The 19,291-nt window shown below is 47.5% G+C and overlaps 2 protein-coding genes and 1 long non-coding RNA gene across 3 annotated transcripts; all 3 read left to right on the plus strand.

Annotated features, from left to right (window-relative positions):
- Nucleotides 1-1,684: 1,684 nt before the first annotated feature.
- LOC137913702 (major histocompatibility complex class I-related gene protein-like) lies at nucleotides 1,685-12,432 on the plus strand (the record flags this gene model as incomplete). The annotated part of the gene is made up of 5 exons (XM_068757337.1): nucleotides 1,685-1,761; nucleotides 9,416-9,682; nucleotides 9,887-10,165; nucleotides 10,713-11,015; nucleotides 12,338-12,432. Coding segments are annotated over exons 1-5 (1,020 nt in total), but the record flags the coding sequence as incomplete, so codon positions are not given.
- A 175-nt stretch (nucleotides 12,433-12,607) lies between these two features.
- Nucleotides 12,608-13,667, plus strand: LOC137913703 (uncharacterized). The gene is made up of 2 exons (XR_011106377.1): nucleotides 12,608-12,780; nucleotides 13,041-13,667. It is a non-coding gene; the product is annotated as an uncharacterized lncRNA (long non-coding RNA).
- Nucleotides 13,668-15,444: 1,777 nt separating this feature from the next.
- Nucleotides 15,445-17,859, plus strand: LOC137913682 (mitochondrial adenyl nucleotide antiporter SLC25A23-like). Its single transcript, XM_068757317.1, has 6 exons — nucleotides 15,445-15,603; nucleotides 16,312-16,464; nucleotides 16,700-16,813; nucleotides 17,152-17,319; nucleotides 17,443-17,593; nucleotides 17,687-17,859. The coding sequence occupies exons 1-6, from the start codon at nucleotides 15,445-15,447 to the stop codon at nucleotides 17,857-17,859; spliced, it is 918 nt and encodes a 305-aa protein (XP_068613418.1).
- The last annotated feature ends 1,432 nt before the right edge of the window (nucleotides 17,860-19,291 follow it).

A 19,291-nucleotide genomic window follows, 5' to 3' on the forward strand; every position in this document is an offset into this window, starting at 1 on the left:
TGAATCGGAAGCCTTCTCCGCATCAAGGCTGAGAAGGACTGCGCTTGACTTTCGCCGTATGTTGTCGTGTTTGCCTGTTACTCATGAAGCCTGTCTGGTCCTCATCGATTAACGACCATTATTGTGTTCAGTCTGTTGGCTAAAATAGCTGCGTATAATTTATAGTCTACATTCAGCACACTAATTGGTCTATATGCTTTACAGTCCATTTTATCCTTCCCCTCCTTTGGTATTACTGATATAAATGCTTCACTCCATGATGGTGGGCGGAGTCAACAGTTCAGGGTGTGGTTGAAGGAGGCTTTCAGCAGAGGAAGTAACATTTCTCTCATGCCTTTGTACCATTCTGGAGGGAACCCATCACAGCCTGGTGATTTATTGGCACTGAGACCCAAAATTCCACCATCAATCTCCTCTATTGTTATTTCACGAACCAATGTATTGTTTTGATCATTTCCTATAGAGGGTAAATCTAATAAAGCTAAAAATTGCTGAATTGAAGAGTCATCTGGCTTATCTGGTTGTGTGTATAGAGATTGATAATATTTTTCAAATGCCTTATGGATTCCCTCCAGTTTATCATGTGACTTGTTTGTTATAGGATCCTTGATTTTGTGGATTGAATTTTCATCTCGTTGCTTCCTAAGTTTCCATGCAAGTAATCTAGATGCTTTAGATCCCACCTCATAATGTCGCTGTTTCATAAATCGTAGCTTTTTTTTCAATTTCCTCACTGAGGATCTTATCAATGTCCTGTTTAATTGGCCTCATTTGCTCCAGTGTCGAAGGATCCTTATTGATACTATGCAGTTGTTCCAGATTTTTTAGTTGCGCCTGCAAGTCTGCTAATTTCTTGTCTCTTAGCCTCTTCAGCCTCACACATTTGGCTATGATTTTCCCCCTAAGATATGCTTTAGCAGCATCCCACAGGATTGCAGGATTAACTGTTCCATTATCGTTGAATTCCAAATAGGTCTTCAGTTCCTCTGCCATTTCGACTTTGAACGCATTATTATTCAATAGTCCAGTATTCAGTCTCCACAGGGTGTTTTTTTTTGGCCTTCTATCTAGGTTAAACTTCAGAGTTAGGCCAGCCGCTTTGTGGCTTGTTGTCTGTGAAGGTGATCTATGAATAATATATAATATATAAATAACATTTACTTCCTTACTGAAGCTAAATGATGAGCTCAGGTAACGACCAGCAGGTCGAACCTGTCAGGTAAAGATGGACCCTGTTCGGATCATGGGTTCTGTTGTCTCAGCTGAAGAACTCAAGGTGGGACTTTTATTATTCCGCATTGACTCTACCAGGAACATGAGCGCAGTGAAAGTGGAGCAGAAAGCGGAGCAGCATCCGGATCAAACATCAACAGCGGCTCACGTTTCTGTCGGTCCAGAAGTTTTCAGCGTCCAGAACTCAGAACCTGCTGAGACGCTCAAACAAAGACTCTGACGCAGCTTAAAATAAGATCCATTCTACTTTCGCTTTTGATTCACAACCTGTGACAGTTCTGCCGAGTAACAAGCGACGTCATCGCTCAGACTAAATCCTGATTGGCTCAGACGGACGGGGAAGTCCGCTCCTCTCGTGTTTTGTCCTCACTTCACCCTTGATGGTTGGACTGGAAGCTTTAAAGAATCTTGTGGCTGTTCTGTTGTTTGAGCTGCAGATGGGACAGTTCACGATGAAGACCTCGGTTCTGGTTCTGGTTCTGGTTCTGGTTCTGGTTCTGGGTACAGGTGTACCTGGGGCGGTGGGAGGTGAGTTTCTATCCTGCTGTCTGGGTTGACGGTTCTGTTGTTGGACTTCCTGAAATGTTAGGAGTCTAGAAATGTCCAAACGGTACCGACCCGTCATTAGGCCCGAGCGCCTATTCTAGGCGTAAGGGGCTATTGCTTTTGCAACGCAGAAGACAAGTTGACGAGCGTAGCGAGTCAACCCTCGACAAAGTTGACGAGCGCAGCTCGTCAACCCTCGGCATCCAACTTTGCCATGCTGTTGAGGACGACCAACACACTCACGCACACACACACCGACACTCAACAGCACACACACACACACCGACACTAAACAACACAAATGCACACACACAGACATCGACAAACACAGTTGACGAGCGCAGCGAGTCAACTGTGTTTGTAACTGTCTTCCGATGGTTGACGAGCGCAGCGAGTCAACCATCGGGCGACCAACACACCCACGCCCACACCCACGACACTCAACAGCACACACACACCCCGACACGAAACAACACACACATACAGACACACACAAACACGAGTTGACGAGCGCAGCGAGTCAACTCGTGTTTGTGTGTGTCTGTGTGCCCCCACAGACGCGTAGCCCTCGTCGAGACCATTCCGAAAATGTATTTTGTGTAAAAATCGCATACTCACAAAAAAAGTTATATTGTTTTTGCAAAAATTCTTTATTAGGCCCGAGCGCCTATTCTAGGCGTAAGGGGCTATTGCTTTTGCAACGCAGAAGACAAGTTGACGAGCGTAGCGAGTCAACCCTCGACAAAGTTGACGAGCGCAGCTCGTCAACCCTCGGCATCCAACTTTGCCTTGCTGTTGAGGACGACCAACACACTCACGCACACACACACCGACACTCAACAGCACACACACACACACCGACACTCAACAACACAAATGCACACACACAGAGATCCACAAACACGAGTTGACGAGCGCAGCGAGTCAACTCGTGTTTGTAACTGTCTTCCGATGGTTGACGAGCGCAGCGAGTCAACCATCGGGCGACCAACACACCCACGCCCACACCCACGACACTCAACAGCACACACACACACACCCCGACACTAAACAACACAGACACGCAGACACACACACACACACACAAACACGAGTTGACGAGCGAAGCTCGTCAACTCGTGTTTGTGTGCCCCCACAGACGCGTAGCCGTCGTCGAGACCATTCCGAAAATGTATTTTGTGTAGAAATCGCACACTCACAAAAAAAGTTATATTGTTTTTGCAAAAATTCTTTATTAGGCCCGAGCGCCTATTCTAGGCGTAAGGGGCTATTGCTTTTGCAACGCAGAAGATGACAAGTTGACGAGCGCAGCTCGTCAACTCTCGACAAAGTTGACGAGCGCAGCTCGTCAACCCTCGACAAAGTTGACGAGCGCAGCTCGTCAACCCTCGGCATCCAACACACTCACGCACACACACACCGACACTAAACAACACAAACGCACACACACAGAGATCCACAAACACGAGTTGACGAGCGCAGCGAGTCAACTCGTGTTTGTAACTGTCTTCCGATGGTTGACGAGCGCAGCGAGTCAACCATCGGGCGACCAACACACCCACGCCCACACCCACGACACTCAACAGCACACACACACACACCCCGACACTAAACAACACAGACACACAGACACACAGACACACACACAAACACGAGTTGACGAGCGAAGCTCGTCAACTCGTGTTTGTGTGCCCCCACAGGCGCGTAGCCCTCGTCGAGACCATTCCAAAAACGTATTTTGTGTAGAAATCGCACACTCAGAAAAAAAGTTATATTGTTTTTGCAAAAATTCTTTATTCTTTTTCTTTTTCTTTTTCTTTGTTCTGCTGTTTAAACGGCAATTTGACCCCCTGAACATGCTCGAAAACTCACCAAACTTTGAACCAAGCTCAGAACCGGCGAAAAATTAATTATTTTATGTGTTTTGAAATTGGGCATGAAAAAGTGGCGCGCTAGCGCCACCTACAAAAATCACAATGCATTGTGCCTATGGGGGGTCCGACGCCAACTTTGTCGGACAGCCACGAAATTCGGTACACACATGCGTCAAGTCAGGGCAAAAAAAAAAAGTATTATGGCCACGCCCCCAGACACACAGGAAGGCGGCCATATTGGATATAATTTTAAAAACTGCTGAGTCAGCGTTTGCACACACACACACTCCAATCCAAACCAAATTTTAAACACTTATTGACCCTTCCTACCTGGACACTTTAAAAGGGAAACTTTGACAATCAGCCTTACAGCGCCCCCTAGAGAACGATAACAAAAATTGAATGGGAATTAAAAAAACACTTTGCCAGAAATGATTGAAACTTACCAGAAAAGTCCCTCATGTGGTCCCGATCAAAAAACACAATCGTAACCACGTTGTTGTTTTTACGCTGTTGCCATGGCGATGGAAACCCCTCCTATGGGGAAGGGTCCGACGCCAACTTTGTCGGACAGCCACGAAATTCGGTACAGACATGCGTCATGTCAGGGCAAAAAAACAATGTATTGTGGCCACGCCCCCAGACACACAGGAAGGCGGCCATATTGGATTGAAACTCCTGATGGCAGATGGCCATATAATCCAAATAACGATTTGACTAAACTGTGAGCTACTCATGCAGCTCAAATCTAAACACTTGCGAAGCACTCAGGACAAAAGCGGCGTGCGTCGGCGGGTCAGCTCAACGGCCTGTCGGCCGGCGAGGGCCTACAACGCCGCTTGCGGCTTTAATTCTTCTTTATTTTTCTTTTTCTTCTTTGTTCTGCTGTTTAAACGGCAATTTGACCCCCTGAACATGCTCGAAAACTCACAAAACTTTGAACCAAGCTCAGAACCGGCGAAAAATTAATTATTTTATGTGTTTTAAAATTGGGCATGAAAAAGTGGCGCGCTAGCGCCACCTACAAAAATCACAATGCATTGTGCCTATGGGGGGTCCGACGCCAACTTTGTCGGACAGCCACGAAATTCGGTACACACATGCGTCAAGTCAGGGCAAAAAAAAAAAAAAATTATGGCCACGCCCCCAAACACACAGGAAGGCGGCCATATTGGATATAATTTTAAAAACTGCAGAGTCAGCGTTTGCACACACACACACTGCAATCCAAACCAAATTTTAAACACTTATTGACCCTTCCTACCTGGACACTTTAAAAGGGAAACTTTGACAATCAGCCTTACAGCGCCCCCTAGAGAACGATAACAAAAATTGAATGGGAATTAAAAAAATACTTTGCCAGAAATGATTGAAACTTACCAGAAAAGTCCCTCATGTGGTCCCGATCAAAAAACACAATCGTAACCATGTTGTTTTTACGCTGTTGCCATGGCGATGGCAACCCCTCCTATGGGGAGGGGTCCGACTTTGTCGGACAGCCACGAAATTCGGTACAGACATGCGTCATGTCAGGGCAAAAAAAAAATGTATTGTGGCCACGCCCCCAGACACACAGGAAGGCGGCCATATTGGATTGAAACTCCTGACGGCAGATGGCCATATAATCCAAATAACGATTTGACGAAACTGTGAGCTACTCATGCAGCTCAAATCTAAACACTTGCGAAGCACTCAGGACAAAAGCGGCGCGCGTCGGCGGGTCAGCTCAACGGCCTGTCGGCCGGCGAGGGCCTACAACGCCGCTTGCGGCTTTAATTCTTCTTTATTCTTTATTTTTCTTCTTTGTTCTGCTGTTTAAACGGCAATTTGACCCCCTGAACATGCTCGAAAACTCACCAAACTTTGAACCAAGCTCAGAACCGGCGAAAAATTAATTATTTTATGTGTTTTAAAATTGGGCATGAAAAAGTGGCGCGCTAGCGCCACCTACAAAAATCACAATGCATTGTGCCTATGGGGGGTCCGACGCCAACTTTGTCGGACAGCCACGAAATTCGGTACACACATGCGTCAAGTCAGGGCAAAAAAAAAAAAAAATTATGGCCACGCCCCCAAACACACAGGAAGGCGACCATATTGGATTGAAACTTAAAAACTGCTGAGTCAGCGTTTGCACACACACACACTCCAATCCAAACCAGATATTAAACACGTATTGACCCTTCCTACCTGGACACTTTAAAAGGGAAACTTTGACAATCAGCCTTACAGCGCCCCCTAGAGAACGATAACAATAATTGAATGGGAATTAAAAAAATACTTTGCCAGAAATGATTGAAACTTACCAGAAAAGTCCCTCACGTGGTCCCGATCAAAAAACACAATTGTAACCATGTTGTTTTTACGCCGTTGCCATGGCGATGGCAACCCCTCCTATGGGGAGGGGTCCGACGCCAACTTTGTTGGACAGCCACGAAATTCGGTACAGACATGCGTCATGTCAGGGCAAAAAAAAAAGTATTATGGCCACGCCCCCAGACACACAGGAAGGCGGCCATATTGGATTGAAACTCCTGATGGCAGATGGCCATATAATCCAAATAACGATTTGACCAAACTGTGAGCTACTAATGCAGCTCAAATCTAAACACTTGCGAAGCACTCAGGACAAAAGCGGCGTGCGTCGGCGGGTCAGCTCAACGGCCTGTCGGCCGGCGAGGGCCTACAACGCCGCTTGCGGCTTTAATTCTTCTTTATTCTTTATTCTTTATTCTTCTTTATTCTTCTTTGTTCTGCTGTTTAAACGGCAATTTGACCCCCTGAACATGCTCGAAAACTCACCAAACTTTGAACCAAGCTCAGAACCGGCGAAAAATTAATTATTTTATGTGTTTTAAAATTGGGCATGAAAAAGTGGCGCGCTAGCGCCACCTACAAAAATCACAATGCATTGTGCCTATGGGGGGTCCGACGCCAACTTTGTCGGACAGCCACGAAATTCGGTACACACATGCGTCAAGTCAGGGCAAAAAAAAATAAAAATTATGGCCACGCCCCCAAACACACAGGAAGGCGGCCATATTGGATATAATTTTAAAAACTGCAGAGTCAGCGTTTGCACACACACACACTCCAATCCAAACCAAATTTTAAACACTTATTGACCCTTCCTACCTGGACACTTTAAAAGGGAAACTTTGACAATCAGCCTTACAGCGCCCCCTAGAGAACGATAACAAAAATTGAATGGGAATTAAAAAAATACTTTGCCAGAAATGATTGAAACTTACCAGAAAAGTCCCTCATGTGGTCCCGATCAAAAAACACAGCCGTAACCATGTTGTTGTTTTTACTGTGTTGCCGTGGCGATGGCAACCCCGCCTATGGTGAGGGGTCCGACGCCAACTTTGTCGGACAGCCACGAAATTCGGTACAGACATGCGTCATGTCAGGGCAAAAAAAAAATGTATTGTGGCCACGCCCCCAGACACACAGGAAGGCGGCCATATTGGATTGAATCTCCTGATGGCAGATGGCCATATAATCCAAATAACGATTTGACTAAACTGTGAGCTACTCATGCAGCTCAAATCTAAACACTTGCGAAGCACTCAGGACAAAAGCGGCGTGCGTCGGCGGGTCAGCTCAACGGCCTGTCGGCCGGCGAGGGCCTACAACGCCGCTTGCGGCTTTAATTCTTCTTCTTTATTCTTTATTTTTCTTCTTTGTTCTGCTGTTTAAACGGCAATTTGACCCCCTGAACATGCTCGAAAACTCACCAAACTTTGAACCAAGCTCAGAACCGGCGAAAAATTTATTATTTTATGTGTTTCAAAATTGGGCATGAAAAAGTGGCGCGCTAGCGCCACCTACAAAAATCACAATGCATTGTGCCTATAGGGGGTCCGACGCCAACTTTGTCGGACAGCCACGAAATTCGGTACACACATGCGTCAAGTCAGGGCAAAAAAAAAAAAGTATTATGGCCACGCCCCCAGATACACAGGAAGGCGGCCATATTGGATTGAAACTTAAAAACTGCTGAGTCAGCGTTTGCACACACACACTCCAATCCAAACCAGACATTAAACACTTATTGACCCTTCCTACCTGGACACTAGGGAAACTTTGACAATCAGCCTTACAGCGCCCCCTAGAGAACGATAACAAAAATTGAATGGGAATTTAAAAAATTGTTTGCCAGAAATGATTGAAATTTACCAGAAAAGTCCCTCATGTGGTCCCGATCAAAAAACACAATCGTAACCATGTTGTTGTTTTTACGGTGTTGCCGTGGCGATGGCAACCCCTCCTATGGGGAGGGGTCCGACGCCAACTTTGTCGGACAGCCACGAAATTCGGTACAGACATGCGTCATGTCAGGGCAAAAAAAAAAAGTATTATGGCCACGCCCCCAGACACACAGGAAGGCGGCCATATTGGATTGAAACTCCTGATGGCAGATAATCCAAATAACGATTTGACTAAACTGTAAGCTACTAATGCAGCTCAAATCTAAACACTTGTGAAGCACTCAGGACAAGAGCGGCGTGCGTCGGCGGGTCAGCTCAACGGCCTGTCGGCCGGCGAGGGCCTACAACGCCGCTTGCGGCTTTAATCTTAAAGTTCTTCCTGTAAAGTCCATTTACTTCAGGTCAAACTGGGACAGGAGGACAGAGGTAGTTCTTCCTTCTTTGTCCTCTTTAATTTGATGGGTTCAGAACCTCCGGCTCAGACGGACATCAGACCTGATGACGGAGGTGTGCTGGTGTCGGTCGGTGGTTCTGCTGAGGTCCAACAACAAACCGGTTTAGAGATGGTTTCCAAGCTGCGTCTTCACGATAGAGTTTGTCCACCAGAGAGTGGACAGCTTTATTCTCCAGCTGACAAATGTCCTGATCCGTTTGGATGGGTTCTGACCCGTGTCAGCCTCAGAACCCAGCATGGACTGGACCGCACGGTTTCCACACCGAACTATGAGCAGGGGACGGATTTGTTCAGCATTCTGGACGTGACACAGAAACAGGATGTCCAACGTCTTCAGACGACGGCGGAGGTTCTGAGGAGAACAACAATGGAAGTGTCAGAACTCAAAGAGAACAAATCAGAGAACCTTCCTGTTGATACCTGAACAGAACCAACTGTTAGAACCAGGACGAGAAGGAAGAGACGTCAGCTGATGATGGAGGGAATGTTGGAACGTCAGAGGATCAGAATCCGCTCTGAATCCAGACTGTAACGGATATTATAACTGCTGTTATAACTGGTGTTATAACTGGTATTGTAACTGCTGTAATAACTGCTGACTGGTGTTATAACTGGTGTTAGACTGGCGTTCTTTCTTATATAGAACCGTGTCCTTCAAATATTAAATGTATCAATATTAATGAGAAATATTCATCACAAAATCTGTTGTGAGTGAAACAGGCTTTGGGTTCTGCAGGTTCTGCCCATCAGGACCTGACGGTGTTTCGGGACCGGGTCACACCTTTATTTGTTGTGGTGCTGAAACCCAAATCTTTAGGGTCAAACCGTTTTAATTCACAAACTCTCCGACATCTGGCCTTGAAAATGATGCCAGTTATCAGCTGATGGTGGAAAATGACCAGCGCGACTTTGTGAAACCATAGAAGAAGAAGTTCTGCTGGGTTTCAGCTGCAGGAGCCTCAGAGTTCAAACCTGTGATCAGAACCAGAAGTTGTCATCGGTCACAGGTTCAGGTGTGAGTGGAGAGCAGGAAGTGATGTCATCAGGTGGAAACAGGTTCAACCTTCAGATCGTGATTCTGGTTTTTCTTTCAGAGACTCACTCTGTGAAGTATTTCGAGACGGCGTCTTCTGGAGTCTCAAACTTCCCGGAGTATGTGTCCGTTGGTTTGATCGATGACGTCCAGATGTTTCACTATGACAGTAAGACCAAGAGAGCAGAACCCAAACAGGACTGGATGGACAAAGTCACAGCAGAGGATCCAGAGTACTGGACCCGACAGACGGGGATCCAAGTGGGGATCCAAGAACAGTACAAATTCAACATGGAAACTTTAAGGAAGCGCTTCAACCAATCAGAAGGTTTGTTTGTGTTTATTAAATGTTGTGTTCATGCTGTAGGAAGTAAACACACACACACACACACATACACACCTCTGCAGGAACCCTTTTGCATCACTGCTGGGTTTCTAAAGCTCCGGGACACAGACTGGTTCTGCTGGTTCTGCTGGTTCTGCTGGTTCCAGTGAGGACCAGGTCGATGACTGGAGTCTGTCTCTCTCTCAGGTGTCCACATTGTCCAGCGGATGTACGGCTGTGAGTGGGACGATGAGACTGGAGAAGTCACTGGTTTTCATCAGCATGGTTATAATGGAGAAGACTTCATCGTCCTGGACCTGAAGACGGAGACATGGATCGCTCCCAGTCCTGAGGCTGTCATCACCAAACGCAGATGGGATCATGATAGAGCTCTGATGGAACACAACAAGTATTCCCTCACCCAGGAGTGTCCTGAGTGGGGGAGGAAGTATCTGGAGTATGGGAGGAGCTCTCTGCTGAGAACAGGTAGAAGCACATCACCTGGTGGAGTTTCAAACCAACAACCTTCATGTTCCTCTGCTGTTTCTGACCCTCACACAGAGACACACTCTGTCCTTTACCTCTCTGTCCTCCTTCTCTTTCCTTCAGTCTTCTTCTCCTCTGCTCCTCCCTTCTTTTGTCGCCTCCTCTCCTCTGAGGTTTATTTGCGTTGTTTCAGTGTCTCTGGCGACAACAGTGACTCCTGATGACGTGTCTTTGTCTCCTCCTCCAGAGCTCCCCTCTCTAACGTGTCTCTGTCTCCTCCTCCAGAGCTCCCCTCTCTAACGTGTCTGTCTCCTCCTCCAGAGCTCCCCTCTCTAACGTGTCTTTGTCTCCTCCTCCAGATCTCCCCTCTCTAACGTGTCTTTGTCTCCTCCTCCAGATCTCCCCTCTCTAACGTGTCTGTCTCCTCCTCCAGAGCTCCCCTCTCTAACGTGTCTTTGTCTCCTCCTCCAGATCTCCCTTCTCTAACGTGTCTTTGTCTCCTCCTCCAGATCTCCCCTCTCTAACGTGTCTTTGTCTCCTCCTCCAGAGCTCCCCTCAGTGTTTCTCCTCCAGAAGACTCCTTCTTCTCCCGTCAGCTGCTTCGCTACAGGTTTCTACCCAGACAGAGCCGCTCTCTTCTGGAGGAAGGATGGGGAGGAGCTTCATGAGGAGGTGGAGCACGGAGAGATCCTCCCCAACCATGACGGAACCTTCCAGATGAGTGTGGACCTGGACCTTTCATCGGCGGCGGCTGAAGACTGGAGGAGGTACGACTGTGTGTTCCAGCTCTTCGGTGTGAAGGACGACTTGGTCACCAGACTGGACAAGGGAAAGATCTGGACCAACTGGGGTGAGACTGGGATCAGGGGGTGAAGGTGGGGACACATTTCTGTCTCTCTGATGGTCCAGATCATGGGTTTGAAGAGTTGGACAGAAGTTTTGTTTCTTTTATTGTCGTTTGCTGTTTTCTGTGTAACTTTAGAGTTCAGATAATCAATAACCCACCCGGGACCCAGACAACGGTACCAGAACCCTAACCCGGTACCTGCACAGAAGACGGAAGCCTTTGAATCAGTGATAGTTCTGTTGGTGGTGGCGGTCCGATGTCCACTGGGCTTTCATTCATGCAGGACGATGTCAGTAAAGTCAGTTCATGTCCTCAGCGGAGGAGGTTCTGATTGGACCTGGATCTGTTAGCAGGATGATCCAGAACTGCGGAGGAGGCTCTGATTGGACCTGGATCTGTTAGCAGGACGATCCAGAACTGCGGAGGAGGTTCTGATTGGACCTGGATCTGCTTGTTAGCAGGATGATCCAGAACTGCGGAGGAGGTTCTGATAGGACCTGGATCTGTTAGCAGGATGATCCAGAATTGCGGAGGAGGTTCTGATTGGACCTGGATCTGCTTGTTAGCAGGATGATCCAGAACTGCGGAGGAGGTTCTGATTGGACCTGGATCTGTTAGCAGGACGATCCAGAACTGCGGAGGAGGTTCTGATTGGACCTGGATCTGTTAGCAGGACGATCCAGAACTGCGGAGGAGGTTCTGTTGGACCTGGATCTGTTAGCAGGATGATCCAGAACCCAGTGAATGTTGACGTGAAGCTAGGAGGGTGGGACACGGGTCCAACATGAAGTCCTTCAGTACCGTGGGAAGACACGTTGATTCTAACGCTCCTTTATGGAATCAGCGTTCTTCACCACGTTCCTTCGTTTCTCCAGAAGCTGGGATGTAAAACGTTCCCCATATTCCTGATGTGGACCAGGATGTTATCAGAACCTTGTGTTTCTCCATGAGGACAGGTCCACAGAGCTGTGGGACTGTCCAGCCTCAGCAGAGGGACGCAGCGTTCCAGCGCTTCGGAGGTTTCAGTCTGGAGTTGGAGAAAAAGTCTTTTGGATCCATTTCATTTTTCAGAAGTTTCTAGTTTTAAAGTCAAACCTCTGTCAGAACATTAGAACACACTAGAACATTAGAACATTGGACGAGTCTCCCTGAGACTGGAACCAACATCAGGACAGAAAGCAGCACAGACCGTCCTCCTGTGGACAGGTGGAAATGAAACCACCTAAAGAGGACGGCAGGACCACCAACCAGGTGCTGTCCGTCTGCAGGACGGTTCTGTTGGGACATGGACGTTGTTCTCTGACTTGTTGTTTTCTGCTCTCCAGAGGAACCCACTAACGTGAACGCCATCATCATCATCGTCATCACTGCAGCGGTTCTTCTCGTCCTCACGGCTGCCGTTGGATTCAAGCTGTACAGACAGAGGACAGGTGAGCGACCCAGACAGAACCAGTCTCTGTCTCCTGGCTTTGATTGGACACTTTGACCTGATGAAGCAAACAGGAGGTGGTTTCAGCTTCAGAGTCCACTCGCATCCGTTCACGTCACCTGCAACCGTGAGCGGTGGACTGATGCGTCTTTGTTATCCAGGTAAACCTCGTCCACCTTCTGAGGACAGCGCTGAGCTCACGAAGAGACTGCAGCCAGAGGTGGACATGCAGCCGGAGGTGGACATGCAGCCGGAGGTGGACATCCAGCCAGAGGTGGACATCCAGCCAGAGGTCGTCATCCAGCCGGCGGGCGTTGGGACAAGGACAGAATGAACGCAGTGAGTGTCTTTGTGTGTGAAACTATGTGTAGAAGAACCTTCTGACACGGGGAGATTATTCTCTGTCAGACTTGTGAGACAAGATAGTCTTTGTCCTTTGGTGTCTTTTCCACAACAAAAGGTGAAGCTGTTTCACCTGAAGGGATCTGAGGTTGTTGGACAAAGACAATGAGTCCACCTGGACATTTAAGGTGGACTGATCGGGTTCGGGTGTGGCTTTGTGGCGTTTCTGCTCAGTTCTGTTGGTTCTGTCTCCGCAGGGTTCTGGGACAAGGAGCGGTGTCCCCACATCGTCCTGTTTGAACTGGAGTCCACCGGGTCTTCACCAGAACACGATCCGATCAAAGATATCAGCGACGAGGATCCAGTGATCGATACTTATTGATTAGAGTCTAAACGGTGTCATTTAAATATTTCGGGGATTGTTCTCGTCTCTCTTCTCTGGAGACATCAAACAGGATCTTTAAGACTGTCTTCATCCGACGTCCTTAGAACGTCCTCCATCATTACACTTTAACTCTTCGGCTGCTGGGTTGTTTGTGCTTTCCCTTTGTCCTATTGGTCCTCCTGGGGTCAGGTGATCTGAGACGAGAGACATCTGACGGCCTCTAGAGTCGTCTCTGCTGTCCGTCCTCAGAAATCCTTCCTTTGCTTCCAGTCCTCCTGGAACCTGCGGCGGGACTTGGACACTAACGAGTCCGGAGGTGTCGGAGTAAACGGGCGTGTCTTTGTTCCTCCTGGACTCCGCCCCTCCCCCAGTGCTTCCTGTCTGTTCACGGATCACAATCACTTCCTGTGTTGTTAACGAGACGAAGGCTGAAGTCGTCCTGCTGGTTCCTTTCTTTAGACAGAAAGTTCTGCTTTACAATAAAATCCCACATTTCCCACCTGTTTCTTGTTTGATTGCTCCGTCTCCAATCCCATGAATATTCCCAGTCTCATTGCTCCGTCTCCAATCCCATGAATATTCCCAGTCTCATTGCTCCGTCTCCAATCCCATGAATATTCCTAGTCTCATTGCTCCGTCTCCAATCCCATGAATATTCCCAGTCTCATTGCTCCGTCTCCAAGCCCATGAATATTCCCAGTCTCATTGCTCCGTCTCCAATCCCATGAATATTCCTAGTCTCATTGCTCCGTCTCCAATCCCATGAATATTCTCAGTCTCATTGCTCCGTCTCCAATCCCATGAATATTCCCAGTCTCATTGCTCCGTCTCCAATCCCGTGAATATTCCCAGTCTCGTTGCTCCGTCTCCAATCCCGTGAATATTCCCAGTCTGATTGATCCGTCTTCAATCCCGTGAATATTCCCAGTCCGATTGCTCCGTCTCCAATCCCGTGAATATTCCCAGTCTCATTGCTCCGTCTCCAATCCCATGAATATTCCTAGTCTCATTGCTCCATCTCCAATCCCGTGAATATTCCCAGTCCGATTGCTCCGTCTCCAATCCCGTGAATATTCCCAGTCTCGTTGCTCCGTCTCCAATCTATAAAACTAAAATCGCATGTTAGTCTGCTGCGTTCAGTGACAGAAATGATACAGTTACTGATAGTCAGACTGATAACAGCCATCCTGCGTTTTGGATGGAGGTTGCAGGTTCAAATCCGGCTGGGGGCCTTTCTTTGTGGAATCTTTATTACCCTCGCCGAAGGGGAGGCAAGGGTATTGCAATTGGGTCTGTTTGTCTGTCTGTCTGGATCCAGATTCTAGAATGTTTTTAAAGGATTCTTTAACATTGCGAGATAGGGCACTTTTCTTAATTTCTTCAAAACGCATGGCGGTATGGATCTGAAAAAATCACACATAAGTACTCCTTAAAGGTCTATGACCATGACTAATTTCGACCAAATCCGGATCCGAGAGCTAATTTTTGTTCAAAAATCTGCATTTTTCAGGAGTCCATCCTGACCTCAATTCTGGAGCTAGAGACTTCAAATTTGGTGTGCACACTCATAGTTCATTCTAGTTTTATATATGTTACAGTTGTAGTTGTATCTTTTCCCGTTCTGGAGCAGCAAGCTAGAGCAGGTTTGGCCCCTCTGATCCGGAAGCCCTGTTTACTGTCTCACAAGATCCAATAGTCTATTGGAGGCGGGGTCTGCAATCTCTGATTGGCTCATGTTCCAAATGAGAATTAGTTCTCAATTAACTTACCTGTTTAAATAGAGGTAAAATAAAATAACATCTTCTTGTACATGAAACAATCGTCTCTTCTGACTACGGGCGAGAGGCGGGGTACTCCCAGGATGTGTCACCAGCGCATTGCGGGGCCACACAGACACGGGGAGAACAAAAAACGCCACACAGAATGGAAATCGAACCCAGTACCTGTTTGCTGTGAGGCGGCGGCGCTAATCACTGCGCCACCATTCTGCCCAGTAATTACTGTCATCTGAAAACAAAAATAAAAATACAAAATAAAATAAAAATAAAATAGAACTAAATAAATAAAAACTATTCTGAAAAAAGATCAGGACATAACAAAACTGGAACAGAAAGGATCAGATAGAAGACATATGAAAAAGCTTGCTTCTTTTTTTATAGTGAAAACGTGATGCATTCAGTTGTAACCTGCAAAGAATTCGACAATACAAATGATTAAAGGCCACCTGGAAGATATACCGGTACAAGTTGTCCTTTACATTTCTCCTAGTGCCACAGATGTTTGACATCGGAGAACATCTGACTGTGCCAGACGAGTTCTCAGAGCGTGAGCGGCGCTCAGGTTTGGTGTGGAAGCAGCTGGTTGCTGGGGCGATGGCAGGCGCTGTGTCCCGAACAGGCACTGCACCATTGGACCGTCTAAAAGTCTTCCTGCAGGTGGGTCATTTCACAAAGTTCACGATTATACTTTTGTGAAGGGCTGTCTCAAAGCTTTTCTCATTTGTGCTCGGAGAGTTTTTGTCTGTCGAGGCGGTGAAACAAACGGTTAGAGGAGCTGACGTTAAGAGTGTTTGAGCCGCCAGCGAGGATGACCGAGGCTGATTCACACCTCGGAACTGAGTGGTTGTTAGAGATTAAGTCTCTAACATTGTGATATTAATTTACAAACGCACCGAAATGAAACAGGCGGACACCAGGCTTCTATTTTCTCTCACGCTGCCCGGACCGGCTGGTCCGGCGCGCTTCCTCCAACCAACTGTTTCCGCTTCCCGGAACAAGTTTATTTATAACGTTCATGGCTCCACCTCTTGACTTAGTGACATCACAATACCTTCAGAGCGCACAACATCGCTGCCCACCAGATGGGGCTGTTCTTTATCTAACGGTTACATTTAAACAAATGAAAATAAGCAAATGACCCTATCAGTGGTCAAACTGAATGGTTCTGGGCTGTCACCAACTATAGAGCCTTTAAACTAAAGCTCGCACCTCAAGGCTGGAAAACTGCTTTTTGCCCAGGGCCATCACTGACCTGAACCTGATAAAGGACCTCACCTCGCACCCCCTTCCTGTTGAACTAGCTCAGTTTGGCAGCTTGTATCTGTACCCACTATACTCAGATGATTGACTTGTTTTTGCATTCAGGTACATGGTTCTAAATCTCAAGGAATGAATCTCTGGTCTGGACTGAGGGGAATGATCAAGGAAGGAGGCGTGTTCTCACTCTGGAGGGGAAATGGGATCAATGTCCTCAAGATTGCTCCTGAATCGGCCATTAAGTTTATGGCCTATGAACAGGTCGGTGCGCTCCAACCAATCAATGACAAGAAATAGTTAGAACTCAATCCTTATAAATAAACCTAATGGTACATGTAAGACCAGAACTCTACCCAGTCTTGAATAATGCCTATTTTCATGTCCGGATAGTTGAATTCTCTCCACAGATGCATCATATTATTGCCCCCCCCCCCCCCCCCTCTGGGCCCTTCCCACGTCTGTCTTTCCCCGCCAACCATTCTTTCTTTTACTTTAGATGAAGTGCTTGATTCGGGGCAGTAAAGAGGGGGGCTCTTTAAGGGTACAAGAAAGGTTTATCGCTGGATCTTTGGCAGGAGCTACTGCCCAGACCATCATCTACCCAATGGAGGTCAGTTTAAAGGTCATTGTATCTCTGCTGCCTTTCTGGGTCTGTCCTTTACAACACGAGCCGGCATTCATCCATTCATACAGTGGCTGCACTCATACCGCAGGTGTGGCTTCCTCTAAGCCAGGTGAGGGCTGTGGACTCCGTCACACTCCTAGACCGACAAAGGCATAAAGTTCTCACATTCTGCAGTGTATTTCTGTGGCACTAAGTTCAGTGCCTAGACTTAAAGTGAACTTTATTTCTAATGGTGCACGTAGCAGCACAATAAAGTAAATAAATACAAAGACGCCGTAGGGGTACAGTCGATCCTCACCCTGCTTCTCCACTCTGGTGTGTAGGTGCTGAAGACTCGTCTTACACTGAGGACGACTGGACAGTACTCGGGTGTGGCTGATTGTGCCGGGAAGATCCTGAAGGTGGAGGGAGCCCAGGCTTTCTACAGGGGCTACCTGCCAAATACAGTCGGCATCATTCCTTATGCTGGTATCGATTTGGCCGTGTACGAGGTGTGTGCCGCCCACAGTCAAAATCAGAAGCTCAAAGATAGCCCGCTAAAGTTTGACCTTACTTTCGCAACTCGCCACCTTTACATATGAAACTATTTCTGCCTGTTCCTGCTCCATCTAAAGACTCTGAAGAACGCTTGGCTTCAGAGGTACTGCTTAGACTCTGCAGATCCAGGAGTTCTTGTGCTCCTGGGCTGTGGTACCATCTCAAGTACCTGTGGACAGCTGGCGTCCTATCCCCTGGCTCTCATCCGCACACGTATGCAGGCACAAGGTAAAACGGATTCCGACGTGTTCTTAACATATTGTTCCATAATCAATGGCCCAGCTAGGAGTCAACTCTCAACCTCTTTTGCTTTTCTTTCAGCCATTACTGAAGGGAAACCCAAGCTGACCATGGTGGGCCAGTTCAAGTACATCATACCACACGAGGGTGATATGTACCGAGGCATCACCCCCAACTTTCTCAAAGTCATTCCAGCTGTCAGCATCTCCTACATAGTGTATGAGCGCATGAAGAAAATCCTCGGGGTGGGTTAGTAGACTGAGAAGCAGAAGAGAGGAGATGATGCAGCTCCTCAGAGCGAAGGGCCGCTGAACAGACGCAGGTCGCACTGCTGTGGGTTCTACTTCCTGTTTACACATGCAGTTTCAAGTCTTTGACTACGCTTAGGCTTCTTAGCCCCAATGAAAATAGCAATTTTAACTTTATTTGGAGCCAAAATGAGTACTGTACTTTACATGCTGCTGGGATGGAATAAATCTCCATCGTTTCGTAATGAAGAGGGCTTTAACTGTTCAACTTTAAATGCCATGTCAGCATCCGTACATCCATCCATCTTCCATTAGACGAGACGATCGATGAAACCATCTCTGCTGTGTTGGCTCCAGACATCCGTGGTCGGCGCCGGTTTGAACCCCGAAATGTGAGCTAATGATCCAGACTGGCCCGTGATCAGACGAGAGCTGAAGCTGATTTTAGATTTCAGCCTTCTTTGGTGGAATATTGTGAAATGCATTTTGTCCATAGCAAGCTGGGATAGGCTCCAGCGAGTCCCGCGACCGGCAGAGCGGGAAAGCGCTCGGCAGATGAATGGATGAATGGATGAATGGCTACCCGGGTGCATCTCAATAAATGAGAGGACTATTCATTCATTCTTGAAGACGAGAAGGAGCCCTATCGTGTTCAGCCACTTAACCGAAGCCGGGTAACGCCTAGCCCCGCTGACTATGGGTGAGAGGTGGGCCACACCCTGGACAAGTCACCAGTTCATCACAGGGCCATTAGAAGATTATGGAAAAGTTAATTTAAAGTTTGACGCTTTTACAGTATAGCTGAAATATTTCAAGCCTTTTGATTATGGCATGATGGCCTTGACATTGCCCAGACACCCCGGTGTTCAGACAATTCGTTTGGCGACTTGCGTGGCCCTTGGCCAACCCGAACCCTAACCCTTCAAACGCCTGATTAGCCCAGACACTGCTTTGGATTATGACGTGTCGTTAAGAAGGTGAAAACTATATATTGTCTGAACATAGAGGACACCCTGTCCCAGACATGGGCAAACCACGGCCCGTTATGCTTTTCAATACGGCCCGCCGAACTTGTCCAATGACCAAAAAATTCAAAATCATAACTTTCATTTTGTCCCTGCAATACCTGTGTTTGACCAGCAGATGGCGCACTGACCATCGATGGCTTGTAGCGTATTGCTCTGCTTTTAGTTTCCTTTCCCCCATTGCTGGTGTCCCGTCCCCTGTCACAAGACCCTGAAACAGCACCGCAGGAGCTGCAGTTGGAACTGATCGATCTTCAGTCCGACTCCGCCTTGAAGGATAAGTTCAAGTCTCTTAACATGAATGACTTTTATGCCTCACTTAACGAAGCCACGTTTCCAAACCTCCGGAGGACGGCACAGAAGGTGCTGGTGTTGTTTGGCTCGACCTACGTGTGTGAGCAGACTTTCAGCGT

The sequence above is a fragment of the Brachionichthys hirsutus genome, unplaced genomic scaffold (genome assembly GCF_040956055.1).
Source record: "Brachionichthys hirsutus isolate HB-005 unplaced genomic scaffold, CSIRO-AGI_Bhir_v1 contig_747, whole genome shotgun sequence".
NCBI classification, from domain to species: Eukaryota; Metazoa; Chordata; class Actinopteri; order Lophiiformes; family Brachionichthyidae; genus Brachionichthys; species Brachionichthys hirsutus.